Source organism: Podarcis liolepis (genome assembly GCF_965112155.1).
Source record: "Podarcis liolepis genome assembly, chromosome: 12".
In the NCBI taxonomy this organism is placed as follows: Eukaryota; Metazoa; Chordata; class Lepidosauria; order Squamata; family Lacertidae; genus Podarcis; species Podarcis liolepis.
In genome coordinates, this window is record NC_139563.1 from 46,779,083 (window position 1) to 46,795,567 (window position 16,485).

A 16,485-nucleotide genomic window follows, 5' to 3' on the forward strand; every position below is an offset into this window, starting at 1 on the left:
TTGAAGTTTCTATCTTGTTAAAATATAAATGGTTCAGAATGGGGCTGTTTTAACCCACCAGTGCAGCTCCATATATGGACTTTGACTTGAGCTTGTGTAGCTAATGCAAATGAGCCATGCATATCGCAATATTGATTTGGGCTCAGCTAAAATAGCTGTGTGTATCTCTTGTTATGGATGGAAATGTTCATCCCATCCAGAGCCATTTGATAGACATAATTGGAAAATTATAGCTGAGTTGAACCAATGATTTCTTACATAAAATAACAGTTCAGTTTTATACATGGTATTGTGATTTCTCAGATAACTAATATTATTAGATTCATTTGAAGTCGTCCTTGACTTCAAATGACTTGCAAAAAAACCCAGCTTTACAAGGAAGAAGTAACTCAAGAAGACAATATATTGAACCAGAAGTGGATTATTTCCAAGGTGATTCAGATTAACATTTCGGAGTGGATCTGCAACTGTTGTACTTGTGTGAAATGGACTATGACAGATTAGTACAGGCTGACCTTCTCTATCCTGTGAATGTAGTGATTTCAGTTGTAGACAAATCAGTCATCTTTTAAACTTACCTGTTGATTGCAGAAACTTTTGAATTTTTGCCACTGATACTGAATTTGTTCTGCTGATCCACTTTTAATCAGATATTTATTACTATTCTTTAAAAAAATGTTTGGATCTGACAGTTCTGTTAGCTAAATAACATTGAAAAATAGGGCCTTGCCCAGGGCCACCTAAAAAGCTTTTATTTGTTAAAGGTTGGATGACTATGAATTGAGATTTTTTTTAAAAATCATTTTAAAAAGTATTTGTTTGTTTGTTTTGTGTACAGCCCTATACCCACAGGTCTCAGGGCAGTCCACAAGATAAAATCATAATATAAAAACAAAAAATACATAATAAAAACAAAAAAAGAACAACCCAATAATCTCCCCCTTCCCAAATGGCAGATGTTTAGCATTGTTTAGCATTGACCCACTATTTGGAAGGATACATTATTATTCTTGCAAAGATTTATGGCCACTACTTTTCAACATGCAGTAATCCCTCATTTTATGAGGGGGTTTGGTTACAAGGGTTTCGTATATACATGAAGATTGCATATACAGTGGTTGTTGTTGTTGTTATTTAGTCATGTCCGACTCTTTGTGACCCCATGGACCAGAGCACGCCAGGCACTTCTGTCTTCCACTGCCTCCCGCAGTTTGGTCAAACTCGGGTTAAGTACTTAATTCGTTCCGGAGGTCCGTTCTTAACCTGAAACTGTTCTTAACCTGAAGCACCACTTTAGCTAATGGGGCCTCCTGCTGCCGCCGTGCCGCCGGAGCACAATTTCTGTTCTCAACCTGAAGCAAAGTTCTTAACCTGAAACACTATTTCTGGGTTAGTGGAGTCTGTAACCTGAAGTGTATGTAACCTGAAGCGTATGTAACCGGAGGTACCACTGTAGTCAAACCTTTGGAACCGCCTGCAGCTAGCAGGTTTGTGGGGGGAGAGCATTCCCAGCACTTCCAGACCAGACGGGCCAAGTGAGCCTTGCACTCTCCTTGAATGCTTTTGACTGGCTGGAATCTGTTCTTGAACTGTGATGTCTCTTGCTTGTTTTCGATGGAGAGAGGCATTGTTTAGAAACTTCAGATTTTTGCATGGCTTGAATGTGGTCTACTCTTGAAAGGCAAGGGTCCACTTTTGCCTCTGACCCCCCCCCCTCACTGATATGTGGCCCTAGAAGATACACCTTCCTTGCCTTACACCATTGCAGCACTGAGGGATGAATCTGACTGTTTTCTTCTTTGAATGTGAGATGGAAAATGTGGGAAAAGCTCAGTAGATACCGTGTTTAGAGAAGAAAATACAGGACCCAAACTAGGGCCCGTGTGTAACAAATATATTTGTAAGAAGGGCGTTCTGAAATAGGTGCAAAAATTCTGCAAGCTAAAAGTTCTTAAGAGTGCCGTGGGCAACAGCCTTTATGGAGGTGAGGTCTTTGCTAGGTTGGGTTTGCTCCTTGTCTTACCCTTCTTCCTCCAGGAGTACAGAATGGCAGTGCTGCCACAACTGGGTAAAAAATATGTTACCTGCCATGCTGGCCTCTCTCACTCTGCCTCTGGGTGTTGCTGCCCTTCATATTGTCATCAGGTCCAGCCCTAGAGTGAAACTAAGATGACTGGAATGGTGTGGGTGGAAGGGACATGACGAAAGCTTTATGCAGTTAGGCAAGGTGTGGAGAAAATGGATAGATATGTTTTTCTACCTTTTCCGTGATGCTAGAAAGCTTCACTCATTGAGATTTGGCAGTAGATTCCAGGAAGTTAAAATAAATGCTTCTTCACACAACTCGTAATTAATTTACAGAAACCACTACATACCACAAAATGCTGCAATGACAGACACTGACTAGGATGGCTTGCTTATTTGTTTATTATCAGTATTTCTATGCTGCAAATAGCAAGGTGCTTTGAGCAACTTAGATTAAAAATAAGCATATATATAGAACTATAAACCAAGGTTGTATCCAAGTCCACACTTGTCTCTCTTCCTACCTGCAGCCCTTCTCCCGTACACTCAGAATCTAATCTGGAGCAGATTTTTTAGAGGTTGATGGGATGGGGTGGAGGTGCTGATAGCGGGAAGGAAGGAAGGTGAATTTTCATTGCATGAGGTTCTGCCTCATGAAAAAACAAGAAATAAAATATATTATAAACTTGAGCAGCAGAGAAAAAAATCAATACAGCAATTTCCATAGCAGTAGCAATGTCAGCTTCTTGCAGCAAAAACATTTTTGTGGCCTGTGAAGACTGACAAATTAGTTATGTGTGTTTGTGGGCTACAGTTTGCTTCAACAAATGCATGAAATGTTGCAGGTACATATATGTACGTGGTGGCAGAGTGCAGGGGGTGGGAAGACTGCAGACATTGAGGTCAGAAAGAAATGAAATTCAGAAAAAGTTAAGAGAGTGATAACTATTCACAAACCACGTTGTGTTGCTGTCCTGACGTTGATAAGCCGATTATACACAAGTGATAGCACTGAATCTCTTGGTGAATTCTAATTCAGCAGTTTCACATTGTGGTTCCTCTTTCAAGTTCTTCTGTTCCATTATGGCCATTTTAAGGTCAGTTACAGGGTGCCCTGTGAGGTTGACATGTTCCCTGGCTGTTGTTTTCAATTTAGAAAGGCTCTTAAACACTATTTTTAAAAACCCCAAACAGATATTAAATTCAGAAATCCCCCCTAAACACTCATAATTTTTAAAAATAAAGGTTTAAAATGGGATCAAATAAGATTGAATTCTACTGAATTATCAAGGCTGAGAGCTGCAGAATGCTTCTGATTATCATTTTCTAGAAGGCAATCACAGGGAAGGGCTCTTAACTTCATGTCTTCCTCGTGAGCTTCTAGGAAACGTCTGGCTGGCGTCTGTTGATTCTGGTATAGATGGACTTTTGGATTAATCCAGCAGGGCCCTAACATTCTTAACAAATCATGTATTTTAAAGAAGTGCATAAAAAGGAGATTTCACTGGTACTAAATCCCTATCACAAACCTGTAGTAATGGAAATGGCCTCTGTGAAACAGAGATATAGTAGCCTTCACAATAGGTGAAATGTGGGAAGTAAAATGAAGTGTAAGAGCTGTTAGTGTGAGAGTTGTTAGACCGCAGGGATTGAGAGAATGAGGAATGTATTGGGAAGCGTCCCTGGTTTGAATCTAGCTTCCCCCACAAACTCACAAGATGGCCTTTGACTAACTGCTGTCTTTCCAGCTCACTGCTGTCTGCAAAATACTGACCTATGTCATAGGCAGTGCTGTAATAAGATGATGGATGTTAAACACTATGAATATTGGGAAGTGCTATATACATGCTTATCAGTACTAGCAGAAATTTGGGCACATCTTTAAATATACTTAAGTTGCGTATCACACATTGGACCTGGGAGAACCTTGCATATCTGAGATCTGTAACTCACCCAATAGTCCTTTTCGTTTTTCAGCGACACACTTGCACATAACTGTCAAACTTGCTTTTCAAGCCTGGGGGCCAGTGTGGTGTAGTGGTTAAGAGCGGTAGTCACGTAATCTGGGTAACCGGGTTCGCGTCTCCGCTCCTCCACATGCAGCTGCTGGGTGACCTTGGGCCAGTCACACTTCTGTGAAGTCTCTCAGCCCCACTCACCTCACAGAGTGTTTGTTGTGGGGGAGGAAGGGAAAGGAGAATGTTAGCCGCTTTGAGACTCCTGAAGGGGAGTGAAAGGCGGGATATCAAATCCAAACTCTTCTTCTTCTTCTTCTTAAGAGTGTTATAGTTTGTATGTAGATGAGTTAGAAAGCATTCCTCGCGCCTGATGTGTATGTGCGGTTTCCTGCAGAGAGTTTGTGTCATCAGGCAGCGCATCTGAAGAGCGATTTTTCAGTAGGGAATTCTGTTACAAGAGGGATTAGTGTTCCAATTCTACCACTGTTGGCACCAGCCACAGCCTAGACAACCTTTTATGTGGCATCAGGAGCAGGTGGTGAAAGTAATGTGCCCTCTGAGCTCACCTCAATGCACTTCTAGGGTTGTGGTCACTACACCTTTTGTTCATACTTATTTTATGGTTGGTCTTCTGGTCAGTGTCTTCATGGGTCTCTTTGGGGAAATGTCTGTGCTGTGTAACAAAAGCATCCCTATGGTATATTTCTTCATAGGAATGGAAAATTGGTTGACGTCCTAATGAGGCAGTTGATCCAGAAAGTGGAAAACCTCATTTCCTCCAGTTACTGTAGACCTGACTATAGGGGCCAAAATTAGCTTAAAATATAACTGTATTGTTTTTACTGAAACATGCTTGTTGGTTTTTATTTTTAAAAAGACTCACAGAGCTCTCTAAACACTTTTTCTCAACTGCCATTATTATTTACCCACTTCTCACGCTTGCACCAGGCAAGCATTTTAATGCAGTTCGTGCTTATGCAGCACATCCTTCATTAGTATGAGCTGCTGTTGTTTACAGGTTTGTGAGCCTTCAATATGCTCTGCTTTCCTGAGCTGTCTGTTATTTAGCAAATGTCTGTAGGGTAATTGGGCATGTAAAAAAACCACACTATGGGGTCTGGGTAGCTTTTGTTTTTTAGTCACATTCCCAGTGTGTACTGGTGCATTTCTTAGTACCACGTTCCTTTCTGCTCTTAAGTGATGCCATTTCTGCATGTAGTGCAAATAGAATACACTTTTGCAGTAAGAATTTGTGCTGTGTCAAATCACCTTGCAACACCCTGAAGTTACTATTGTTTCAATGCTTTGTTTTTATTCATATGGATATTTTATTTCCTATTGTGTTGCTTTATTTCATATGTGAGGGGTTGTGGGGGTGGAGATGAGAGTGCAATGCACAGGAGTGTCCAGTGAGCTGTCATGAATGCTTCTCCTTGTCTAGTCATTAAGATAATGAGCAAAAGGATTATGTATACATATAATCATTACGATCCTTTAATTAGGACAGTCACTACTTTCTAATGATGTAGGAATGACTACCTAGAATGTAAGTTTAATTTGTTATGCAGCTTGCCCTAAATATTCTCATTTTGAACGTACATTCTGAAAAGTTACACAATAGCTAAGGGTTATTTAATTTTGATAAAGCACTGAAACTGTTATTACTTAAATGGACATATTCATGCAAGTGGTAGTAGCTTTTATTTTTTTACTTTGTAAGTTATTGGCATGAGAAGGAATGCACAATCTGGTGATATGTATAGCTTCTTGTTTTTTAGGTTGCACGTTTTCAACAACTGCCTAATGATGAAACTGAAATAATGATTCCTGTTCTGACTTCCAAAAAAGCAAGTGAATTACCAGTCAATGAGGTTGCAAGCATTCTTCAGGTAAGTAAATACTATTAATGTTTAAATAAGAATATAATTTTTTTTAAATTCAGTATTTAAGTTGAAATGTCTATCCAGTTGAATAGTGAAGAGATATTACTAATATACTGAATGATGCCCCAAATTAGTCATACTCGGAGTAGACCTGTTTGCCTACACTGAATACGATTTAGTTGGATACTGACTACTGCTTTTTGACTTGCACACAGTGCTTTGACATGCTGGAGTTACGCTGAACAACTGCATGTTAGTTTTATTGATTAACAGTGATCTACATTGCTTTTAAATTAAGCATCTGATTATATGAAAATGCTATAAGCATGCCCAGTTGGTGGTTCTATGGAAAATGTTTTAGGACGACTTTTTCTAAGTAGACTTGCTCAACATTAGTTTTAAGTGGACTAAATAGCAAAATATTTAGTTAATTATTTTTCTTGCTGATCTAAAAACTAGGATTATTAAGTTTCTGAAGTATTACTAAACAGGTTTTGGCCTATAAAGACTTAAATGGCCCAGGACTGCAATTCCTCAAGGACTGCCTCTCCCTATATGAACCAACCAGGACCTTGCAATCATCATCTGAGGCTCTTCTTCATGTGCCTCCTACACAAGAGGTCTGGAGGCTGGCAACACGAGGGTGGCCTTTTCTGCAGTGGCTCCCCATTTGTTGAATGCTCTTGGCAAGGAGGCTTGCTATCACCTGCATTACATATACTTAGGCACCAGGGGGAAACATTTCTCTCCAACCAGGCCATTGGCTGTTTAACATTCTTTGGCATTTTAAACCTTTTTTCTGGGAGTGGGGTTATTGGTTTGTTCGTGTTCTATTATGCATTTTGTGTTCTCATTTTGTATTTTTGTGTTGTGAGCCAATCAAATTTTGAATTAACGCAATCTAGAACTTTGAAAGAAGGTTATTATTGTCTTTTGCCAAGGCGCATATTTAAATGTATGGCTTTCAAAACTTTCTAACATAATATTGCTGCTTGGAAGCATGCATGATTTAAATAAGGGTACTGTATTCAAATGACCAGATAGTATTTTCTGTACGTCACAGCTGTCAGTCTGCTGTCTTGGCAAATTATATCAATGTATCTGTGGTAGAATTTTAAAATCAGACAGATTCTCAGGACGTGTCCACTTATATTTTGGTATTCTCAAATGTGCATCATATGTTGGAGCAGCTAGAGGAAATGCTGATCTGTTACTCAATATTGAAGGAAAGCCATTTATCTGTTTCAAAATCCCTCTTTGCAACCTCCAGAATATCCTTTTAATGTAATGTTTTTAAAAATGTAAGGAGACTAACATGGATATTAGAACTGTAGACAGCAGAACAGTAAAAGGAAAGGAAAAACCCCCAGTAAAATGCAGCTGTAAAGTAAAACCAGATTTAAGCAAGATTTTAGAAATCCTGGGAGCTGGGGGCGGGGGGAGAGAGAGTTCTTCACCTAGAACTGAAAGGACATGAGAACTGCTACTGGATGAGCATATTTGGAGATGGCATTCCAAAGGTGGGACACTACAACTGGGAAGATTATTTCCAGTAGCCTCCTGCCTAACCTCCAGCGTGGACATATCTGGATTAGGGACCTCCAAAGATGACCTTAAAATATGAGCAGGTTTATATGAGGGATGGTAAACTTTCAGGTCTGTATCTGGGTCTAGGAACTTACTAATAGGAGGAAGGTTTCGATTTTTTATCGCTACCTAGGGGGGAAAAACCCTCAACACTTCAGGAATGCAGCAATCATTTGCCCTTGTGATAGAACTCCTGCTTAGTCATTCAAATTCTTAAATATTACAGCTATGAAATTAGAATCGGTAAACAACCTTTTAACCAGGAATGTGAGATAAGAATAACAGACTTGACTGCTATAATATTTCAGCTTTTGATTGCAATGGAATGAAATCTTGGCTTTGCTTGAGAAATAAAATGATTAAAATGCACATATTTTCATAGGCTGACCTTCAGAATGGCTTGAAAAACTGTGAGGTTTGTCATAGACGGGCCTTCCATGGATGGAATGAGTTTGATATTGGTGAAGATGAACCACTATGGAAAAAATACATTTCTCAGGTGAGCCTTTCTTCTTCCTTTCTGAGGGCTTTAAAAAAAGATTTTTGAGATTTAGAATTTAGATCTATCAGTTCAAAAGATGTTGATAGAGCCTTTAGTCATTGTGGTATTATCCTGCTGGTCCCACTTCAAGAGCGGTAGTGTGATTTCTTACCCTTGAGCAGTAGAAGGAGGAATTAGACACACTTGTAGGTAGGGGAAATGGCTGCTCACCCTCTCCACCTCTGTAAGAGGACAGTCATTGCTATCAAATATAGAGGTGCACGCAATCAGTAAAGAGACAACTTCACTAGCTATTTTCAGCTCTTGTGCAAAGTGTCAGCTTGGTAGGGGAGTGTCATAAGTGATTTCTTCAATCTCTGTCTTGTGATGAGTTTCAGCTCCCGAGTGAGGTGCCTCTTTGCAAGCTAGGCAAAGACAAGTGAGGATACCCTGTATGCTTAGGGTAGCAGGGATGCGGTAGGGACTTGCCACTCATTTGATGCCACTAGCATTGTCCTGTAGGCTTGTACAACTGCTTTCCAGGCAGGGCTTTCAATAGCAGTAGCCTTGGTAGTTGTGAAAAGGGACTTAATTTCCCCGGAAATAATACATTATGTTTCACTGTTGGAAAAGTGTAATATTCCTTGATTTAAGGGGCCTAGGGGAGGAAGAGGAATGAATGTCACTCAGTCAGGGTTGGCCCACCCATGAGGCAAGGCGAGGAGGCTGCCTCAGATGGCAGGATACACAGGGGCAGCAGATCCGGCCTCCCAAGGAATGCATCGCTCGCTGCTGCTGCTGTGCAGTGGGTGATGCACAGCAGCAGCTGCACCCCGCTCTTTGGAGGGTACATCTACCATCTCCTCAGCAGCCCCGCTTCCAATGCAGCCTCTACAGCGGCCTCTTGGTGAATAGGAAGTCCTGCTGCTCTCCTCTCACCCTTGTTACCAATGTTAACCCACCCCCTTTCCCCCAGTTAAGGGGTGGAGGCTCCAATCTGTAGTTTGCTGAGGGTACCAAAATGTCTTGGGCTAGCCTTGCATTCAGCCTAAGCACAACTACTGGGCTTATACAAGCAAGAAGTCAAAATGTGTCAAACTGTGATTCATATTTTGAAAAATCTGAAGCTTACACACACAAACTTTTCTATGAAACCAATTCCCCAGTTTTTAAATTTTCTCCAGATTATTAATTATTTTTACCCCATTAGTTTGAACTTTAGTCAGAAGAGCTTATTGGGAATGAAATTGGCAGATATGTTCTCCATTTGAATATTTTCTGTGACATTTTGGGTTTTTTAAAAATATTGAAATACAATTAATGGGCATGTCCTAACTGACAGTTGTTTGTGCCATCTGCTATGGACAATCACACAGGGCACATATGCAGTGCACATCGCATTGAATGCTTTTTTTACTTGCCACTTCTTCCCCACCCACCGACCTTTCAAAAGATTATGAAGGTCTGGATGGGAAGTCTCATGCTGTTCCTGTTCTTGCCATTTTCCTGTTCAATCTTTGTTTAAATGAATGCTTACACTAGGAGGAGGATTCCAACTCTAAATTTATGAACTGAAACTCTGATTTTATTAAAATTGTTGAATGTAGTATTTTTTCTTCAAATAGTGGTTTAACTGTTTTGAGGTGTTTACATTTTTTAAAGCCTCTCATTTTTGTAGTAATAAAGGAAATATTTTAAAACTTGGGTATTTTTCAACCTATATAAAAGTTTGTAACTGTGCCTAATTTGGACCTCCTCTCTTTTAAGACATTAGGGCCAGGTGCCCCATGACTGTACCTTGGTACAGAATACACTGAATTTACCAGTTTGCCAAAAGGAGCTTTATTATCAGTTATTTCAACACACTTCTAAAAAAATGTTTTCTTTTTCTTTGCAGTTTAAAAATCCCCTTATTATGCTTCTCCTGGCTTCTGCAGTCTTCAGTGTTTTAATGCATCAGTTTGATGATGCTGTCAGTATCACTGTGGTAAGTAAAATCCTAAGATCCCCCCCCCCCTTTATTATTATTTGCTGGATATTTATTCAGTCTTGGGCTTCCAGTCAGTTACCAGGTGAGGAGTAGAAACCAGCCAAGTGTCTTAGATGCTTTGTAGCAATACTTAATAATCTATTTTCCTTGTCAATTCCTTATTTGTTTCATATGAATGGGAGCCTGTGAGGCATTTGCCACACCAAGCCCTTTTGCCTTTCCCACACAATGACCCCAAACTCTTGACTATTCCTCACAGTGTACTTCTCTTTTGACAAACACTAGTCTGTGTTGTTGGGTTGAAAAATCCACCTGCTCATCCCTCTCCATACTTAGAGACCAGATGGAAATTTGTTCAGTGCTATATATTTGGTTACTTTGAGAAATATGTTTTATCTCCCTGTTGTGTACCAGCTGGCATACATGATGTAGACTTCTTCCTCCTTCTTAAGCTAAAAAAAGAATGTAGTAAAAATGGGTATTGTAGCTGCTAATTGACCAGCTGTTACAATTTAGAGTGGGGTGGATCACCTTGGTTGGGACACCAGTTGGTGGGGTTATATGTCATGGTGCTGTCCTGACTTTGGAATAAACTCCTCAACAAGATATACTGGTGCCAATATTGCAATATTTTCGGTGCTGCGTTAAGATCTTCCTATTCACCATTCATTCAAGGTAGCATTTTAATGGGAGCTGTGTTTTTCTTGCTGTTTTTCAGTTTTGTGTGTTTAAAGTTAAAGGGACCCCTGACCATTAGGTCCAGTCATGGCCGACTCTGGGGTTGCGGCGCTCATCTCGCTTTATTGGCTGAGGGAGCCGGTATACAGCTTCTGGGTCATGTGGCCAGCATGACTAAGCCGCTTCTGGCGAACCAGAGCAGCGCACGGAAACGCCGAATATATAAATTGAACACACGCACATGCACGTAGTGCTTGATACACTATTTGTGTGTTTAGTCTGCCTTTTATTTTGTTTGTTAGTTTTTGGAATTTACTACCACAAAAGGGACGTGGGTGGCGCTGTGGGTTAAACCACAGAGCCTAGGGCTTTCCAATCAGAAGGTCGGTGGTTCGAATCCCCATGACGGGGTGAGCTCCCGTTGCTTGGTCCCTGCTCCTGCCAACCTAGCAGTTCGAAAGCACATCAAAGTGCTGTTAGATAAATAGGTACCGCTCCAGCGGGAAGGTCAATGGCATTTCCGTGTGCTGCTCTGGTTTGCCAGAAGCGGCTTAGTCATGCTGGCCACATGACCCAGAAGCTCCCTCGGCCAATAAAGTGAGATCAGCGTCCTTTTACTTTTACCACAAAATTAGTAGTGATGGGCCATCAGCATGGATGGCTTTAAAAGATTAGGCATATTCATGGAGAATAAGGGTGTCTTAACTCTAGTAGCAGTATGTCTCTGAACACCAAGTGCTGGAGATTCTGAGTAGGGAGAATGCTGTTGCTCTCATGTCCTGCTTGTGGACTACCTGTGGCCATCTGGTTGGCCACAGGTACTAGATATGTCTTTAGTCTGAACCAGTAGATCTCATCTTGTGGTTGGGGTTTTTACCCTCCTTTTGTATTTCTAAATTTCGTGAATAGTTCTGGCCATACTTCTGTACATCACCCTGAAATCTCCTTAATAAATATTTTAAATAAATAAATAAGGGGGATTCTTCATGGTGCCCAAGTGGTAACTTTATGTTTTCCCCTCCCAGCAATATTTGCATTGTTTTTAATGGGCTGCATGGCAAGCAACAGGCTGAAAAGAATGTGTACGTTATTTATTGTTCTCTCCTTTTTTCTAGAAACATAGCTGATTGTTCTGTATAAGGCCAAAGCAATTTAAGGCACCTTTTAATTACATGGTTTCCTATTAAACAGGAAGACCTGTAACGGCAGTTTTAATATAGTTTAAATCGAGGCTAGAATACGTGGCTGAAACATAATTTGCCTGGTCAGGATGATGATTCAGCTCACATCCTAGAATTACTGGCACTGGGAGATGCCCATGGAGTATAGCTTCATAAGAATGGATAAATGTTACAAAGCAGAAAGAAATACAGACTAGAAGGCTTTGAATGTCAAGATGAACTGATTTTCACTTGCTTTTTTGTGCTTTTTTGTGCTAAAAGTCTGAAGTGACATTTGTAACTACTCTTTATACTGTCTGGTTCTAATCCTGGATTATTAAAATACCTTTACAGCGCTAATCTTTTTAAACCTAAAAGTTAAGCATGGATTGCCTAGCCAAAAACGCAGTCCGTACCATTGATCCTTTCAGTAGAGAGGCTCAATTCCTAAATGTTAAGTACGTATTCTTCAGAGCGCTGCAGAAACATTGGCAGTTCAAAGGGGGGGATGTATATGACTATAGAGTTTCTTTGAGTAGTTTTTGCTGCTGCCTAAATGGAACTGTTGGAAACCATGCTTAGATGTTTAAAGCAGCCTGTTGCTGCCTTGCTCATGGAGTTGGCAGTGGGGGGGACGGGCAAATAACCAGGCTTTTGATTCTTAGAATAATATGCAAAATCATTAAGGCTTAATTGACTTGACTTCGTGAGCTGACAATAAATAAAATAACATCTAGACACTTGGAAGCAGAGAGAGTATTAACCTGCCAAAAAGTCATTTATGTAGTTGAATGTAGGAAAATAAAAACTGAACGAAAAAGATGCATGGTGTGTGACAACGCAGTCTGAAAGATTCCAATGCTAATTTATTAGACATTCAATAATTTCATGACATTGTCATATACAGTGGTTTGCTTGACTTAGAAGTCTGGCATGGAAATGGTGGTGGAGCTCTTCCTACTTCCCAGGTTTGTTTGTTTTTATCTCCCAGAGCCTTAGTAAGAAAAAAGAAATGACTGAAAGCTATTGCCTGTGTTCGTCGTTCCTCAGTTTAGTCTTAAATAGTATATTGTACCTGATTCAAGTAGCATGTAATCTGCATGTTTGATTTAAATGTTGACAAGGCAGTTTGTTTTAGTAAACATTTTTCTTCACCCATACAGGCAATACTTATTGTTGTTACGGTTGCCTTTGTTCAGGTAAGATGTTTTTCATTCACTTTACCCAAGAGCCATTTTTGTAGAAAAGCTGTATTTATTACACTTAAAGCAATTTAAAAGCATTTAGGCTAGGTTTTTTTCCTCAGAGACACGGGTGGAAAACCTCCTGCCTATGTTGTAATTAGGCCCAGCTTGGGTCCACTTTGGCCTGGAAGGTATTGCCCACAAACCACATCCATCTGACGTCCTGTGTGGACTCCCAGTTGTTCCTTTGAAAGCTGGGCTCTTTGTCAGCCCAGCTGGGATTGCTGAAAACTTCCTAGCGCAGCTGAGGAGACCGGAGGAAGCAGCCCAGATTAAAAGTACTTCCTCCAAAAGGAACCTTTCCTTCTCTCTACTGAGGAAAGATACAGTTTAGAGGAAGCACCTCCACAGAGGGAAAAAATGCTCTATTTTAAAATTTAAATTTAAATTTAAATTAAATTTAAAATTAGGATGTTGGCTCATTGACAGGAGGGCAGTTCAACCCACCTGTCAATTTGACTCTTGCTGCAAACTAGCTCTCAACTTTCAAGCCTCCAATGGGAAACAGAAAAATATCACATCAGTAGTTAGGATTCAACAAGTTAGGTTCCCCCCACCCCTTTTTAATATTAATATGAGTATTATACAGGTAGTATGTATTTATATAGAATGTAAACATGCCATAGAGGGAAGGGGGAGCCCAGGGAGCAAGTCTGTACAGTGGTACCTCAAGTTACATACGCTTCAGATTACAGACTCCGCTAACCCAGAAATAGTACCTTGGGTTAAGAACTTTGCTTAAGGATGAGAACAGAAATCACACGCCAGCGGCCTGGCGGCAGTGGGAGGCCCCATTAGCTAAAGTGGTGCTTCAGGTTAAGAACAGTTTCAGGTCAAGAACAGATCTCCAGAACGAATTAAGTTCTTAACCAGAGGTACCACTGTGTTTTAAAAAAGACACAACAGTAATGCTACACTGTGGAAAGAGATAGCGCCTCCTTTTTTGTGGTGGGAGCTCCTCAATGTGTGACCCAACCAGGAACATGTTTGGACCCATAGTTTGAGAAGCACTGATTTAGGTGCACATGTCCGAGAGTGGCATTGATGCTGTAAGCCAGATAGTTTGCTGGATATCCTAATGCCTGCCACCCCATAATTAATAAATTTAGGAAGAAGCTATCAATCGGTTTCAGAAAAAAAAGTGTGATGGAGTGTAATCAGTTCACTTTCATGTGCCATGAGCTTTCATAAGGAGCAGCTTATTCATTATGCACTAGACATTGCCTGTAACAACTTCTATGGAAATGTAAAGTTACAGATGTGCTAAGAGACAGACTGTATTTTTTGTAGTTGAGCAATGTTTTGTTCTTTTCACTGGAGAAGAGTGTAACATCGCAAATCATTGTAGACTTTCCCATACGATGGGGCAATCCAACTGGTGGATTATTTCAGTATGTTATGGTTTGCTCTATGGAGCTATTGCAGTGCTGAAGTGTTTCCAGGTAGCAGTTCTTTTGGAATCTAGTCAAGAGAGGAGTGAATAGCAGACAGACTTGATATAGTGCATATGCAGTGAAAATGATTACCAGCGGACCCCATGAAAGGGAGGGTGGAAGTCTGAGAATTCGATGAATTCTATATCTTTGGAATTTCTATTATTATTATTTTTTGTGTGAATGTAAAACTTAATTGTAAAACCAATAATTTTTTTAAATAAAAAATATAGGATTGATATAGTGCGGTTTGAGAACTATTTTAATTTTCTTGTTGTTGTGCACCTCTAGGAATACCGTTCTGAAAAATCTCTAGAAGAGCTGAGTAAACTTGTACCTCCAGAATGTCACTGGTATGGACCAGCTTATTTTTTAGACTTTACCCTAAATGAATAACCTTCAGTATCACTAATCTGATGTGGCTAAAGATGCCTTTATGATTTCACGTGATGCCAAATGATTGTATCTACGTAGCTAGTTTCTTTCTTTAAGCTTTTGATAAGATTGTCAAATAGAACTACTTAGCTGAAGATCATGTTCACATGAAGGATGATATAAAAAATCTTAAATAAGTAACAGATAATGTTTCAGTAAATAGCTGGGATTCAGTCATCTGTTTCTGTGTCACTGAGGGGATGGTGGATGCAGATACTAGAAACCGTATAAGAGCTTGCCTTTTGGAAAGGAAAATTACCATGTGTGCTGAAAACAGCAAAAACATAGCCTGTTTTTACTGGGGATGGGGTTTGGTATATTTATAGTGTATTGCTGTTTATTTTTTTTATTTAATATTTTACATTTCCTTGTGTGCCTGTGAGCTGAGAAGCAGCTCATAAATATTTTATATAAAGAAGTACTGCAAAACCTTCAAAGAGAAATGGGGCTTTTTGAGGTTTTCTTATTCATATGTAAATGACTTCTTGGATCATGGCTATTAATTTACACTATTAACTGCATATATATTTTTACTGAGTAGTGTTCTGTAAGTCTCCTCCCCACATTTGGCTTCATGCCCCTAGTTGGTATAGCAGATTTAATTAAAACTCTGAAGATGGTATCTTTTTAGGAAAATGGAAATTGGCCTCACATAACTGTGTAAAAAGGTAGCATGCTAGAGTGTAATTTCAAGACTCAGAATTGAAAACACCACTTCCAAAAGAACTTTATTAAAGGTACAGTACTTCCATTGGCATTTTGCTTTCCCCCATGCTAATACAGAACTGCCACCTTCAGTTTGACTTGAAATGGAAAAAATGACATCTAAAGGGGGAAAGTTCTTTGAACATAGCGGATCAAGCATATTTTATCTAATTAGATCTGCAAGGGCTAGCTGAAGATTATAGTTCTTTGTGATGTGATGCAGTGGTCTTCATTAGTTATTGTATCCAGAAGTCCTTTCTTTTTAAATCTCAAAATAAACGTGAGTGAATGTATTCCACCAAGTTTTCACGTTATTGTAACATATTTCATTCTCTACAGTGTTCGAGAAGGCAGGGTGGAGCATACACTTGCAAGAGACTTGGTTCCAGGTGATACTGTCTGCCTGTCAGTGGGAGACAGAGTTCCTGCTGACCTGCGTCTGTTTGAGGTGCGTAGTCATTAATTGCACGCTAAACTGTAGTTTTAGATTCTGGGATCTAGCAGATATGTGTTACTCTTAGACATTTAATAATATAGATTCACACACTAACTTTGCCGAACAATAATGTGGGCCTAGAGAAGATCTGATTTCACATTACATCTTATCACTGGAGTTTTTGTGAAATTATACCATAAGGCGAAAGGGCTAACGTGAGCAGGTTATATGCCCTCTGGTAACTGACCGTAATATAATTCATCCACTAGTGCAAAGGCCACCTGACATGTCAACAGGAGCAAGTTGGCATGACATAAATGTCACTCTTTGTATGACTAACCGGAGACCACAAGATGGTTATTTATTTAGGATTTTTAAAAATATAACTGAAGGGGGTAGCCAGTTGCAGCAGCTGTAACTATGAAATGAGGAAATATGCTGAATTCCAAGTACACTACTAAATTTGGTGG

General features: G+C 39.8%; 1 protein-coding gene across 7 annotated transcripts in view; it reads left to right on the forward strand.

The window, feature by feature from the left end:
* ATP2C1 (ATPase secretory pathway Ca2+ transporting 1) overlaps positions 1-16,485 on the forward strand; it is a 68,857-nt gene that overhangs the window by 27,139 nt on the left and 25,233 nt on the right. For all 7 annotated transcript variants that reach the window (XR_014517655.1, XM_083467907.1, XM_083467908.1 and 4 more), the window contains 6 exons: positions 5,762-5,872; positions 7,836-7,952; positions 9,832-9,921; positions 12,926-12,961; positions 14,731-14,792; positions 15,919-16,027. Coding sequence is in view for 6 of the 7 variants with exons in the window: in XM_083467907.1 (XP_083324033.1) it covers positions 5,762-5,872; positions 7,836-7,952; positions 9,832-9,921; positions 12,926-12,961; positions 14,731-14,792; positions 15,919-16,027 (525 nt within the window). In the remaining variant the exon portion in view is untranslated. The remainder of the gene's footprint in view (positions 1-5,761; positions 5,873-7,835; positions 7,953-9,831; positions 9,922-12,925; positions 12,962-14,730; positions 14,793-15,918; positions 16,028-16,485) is intronic.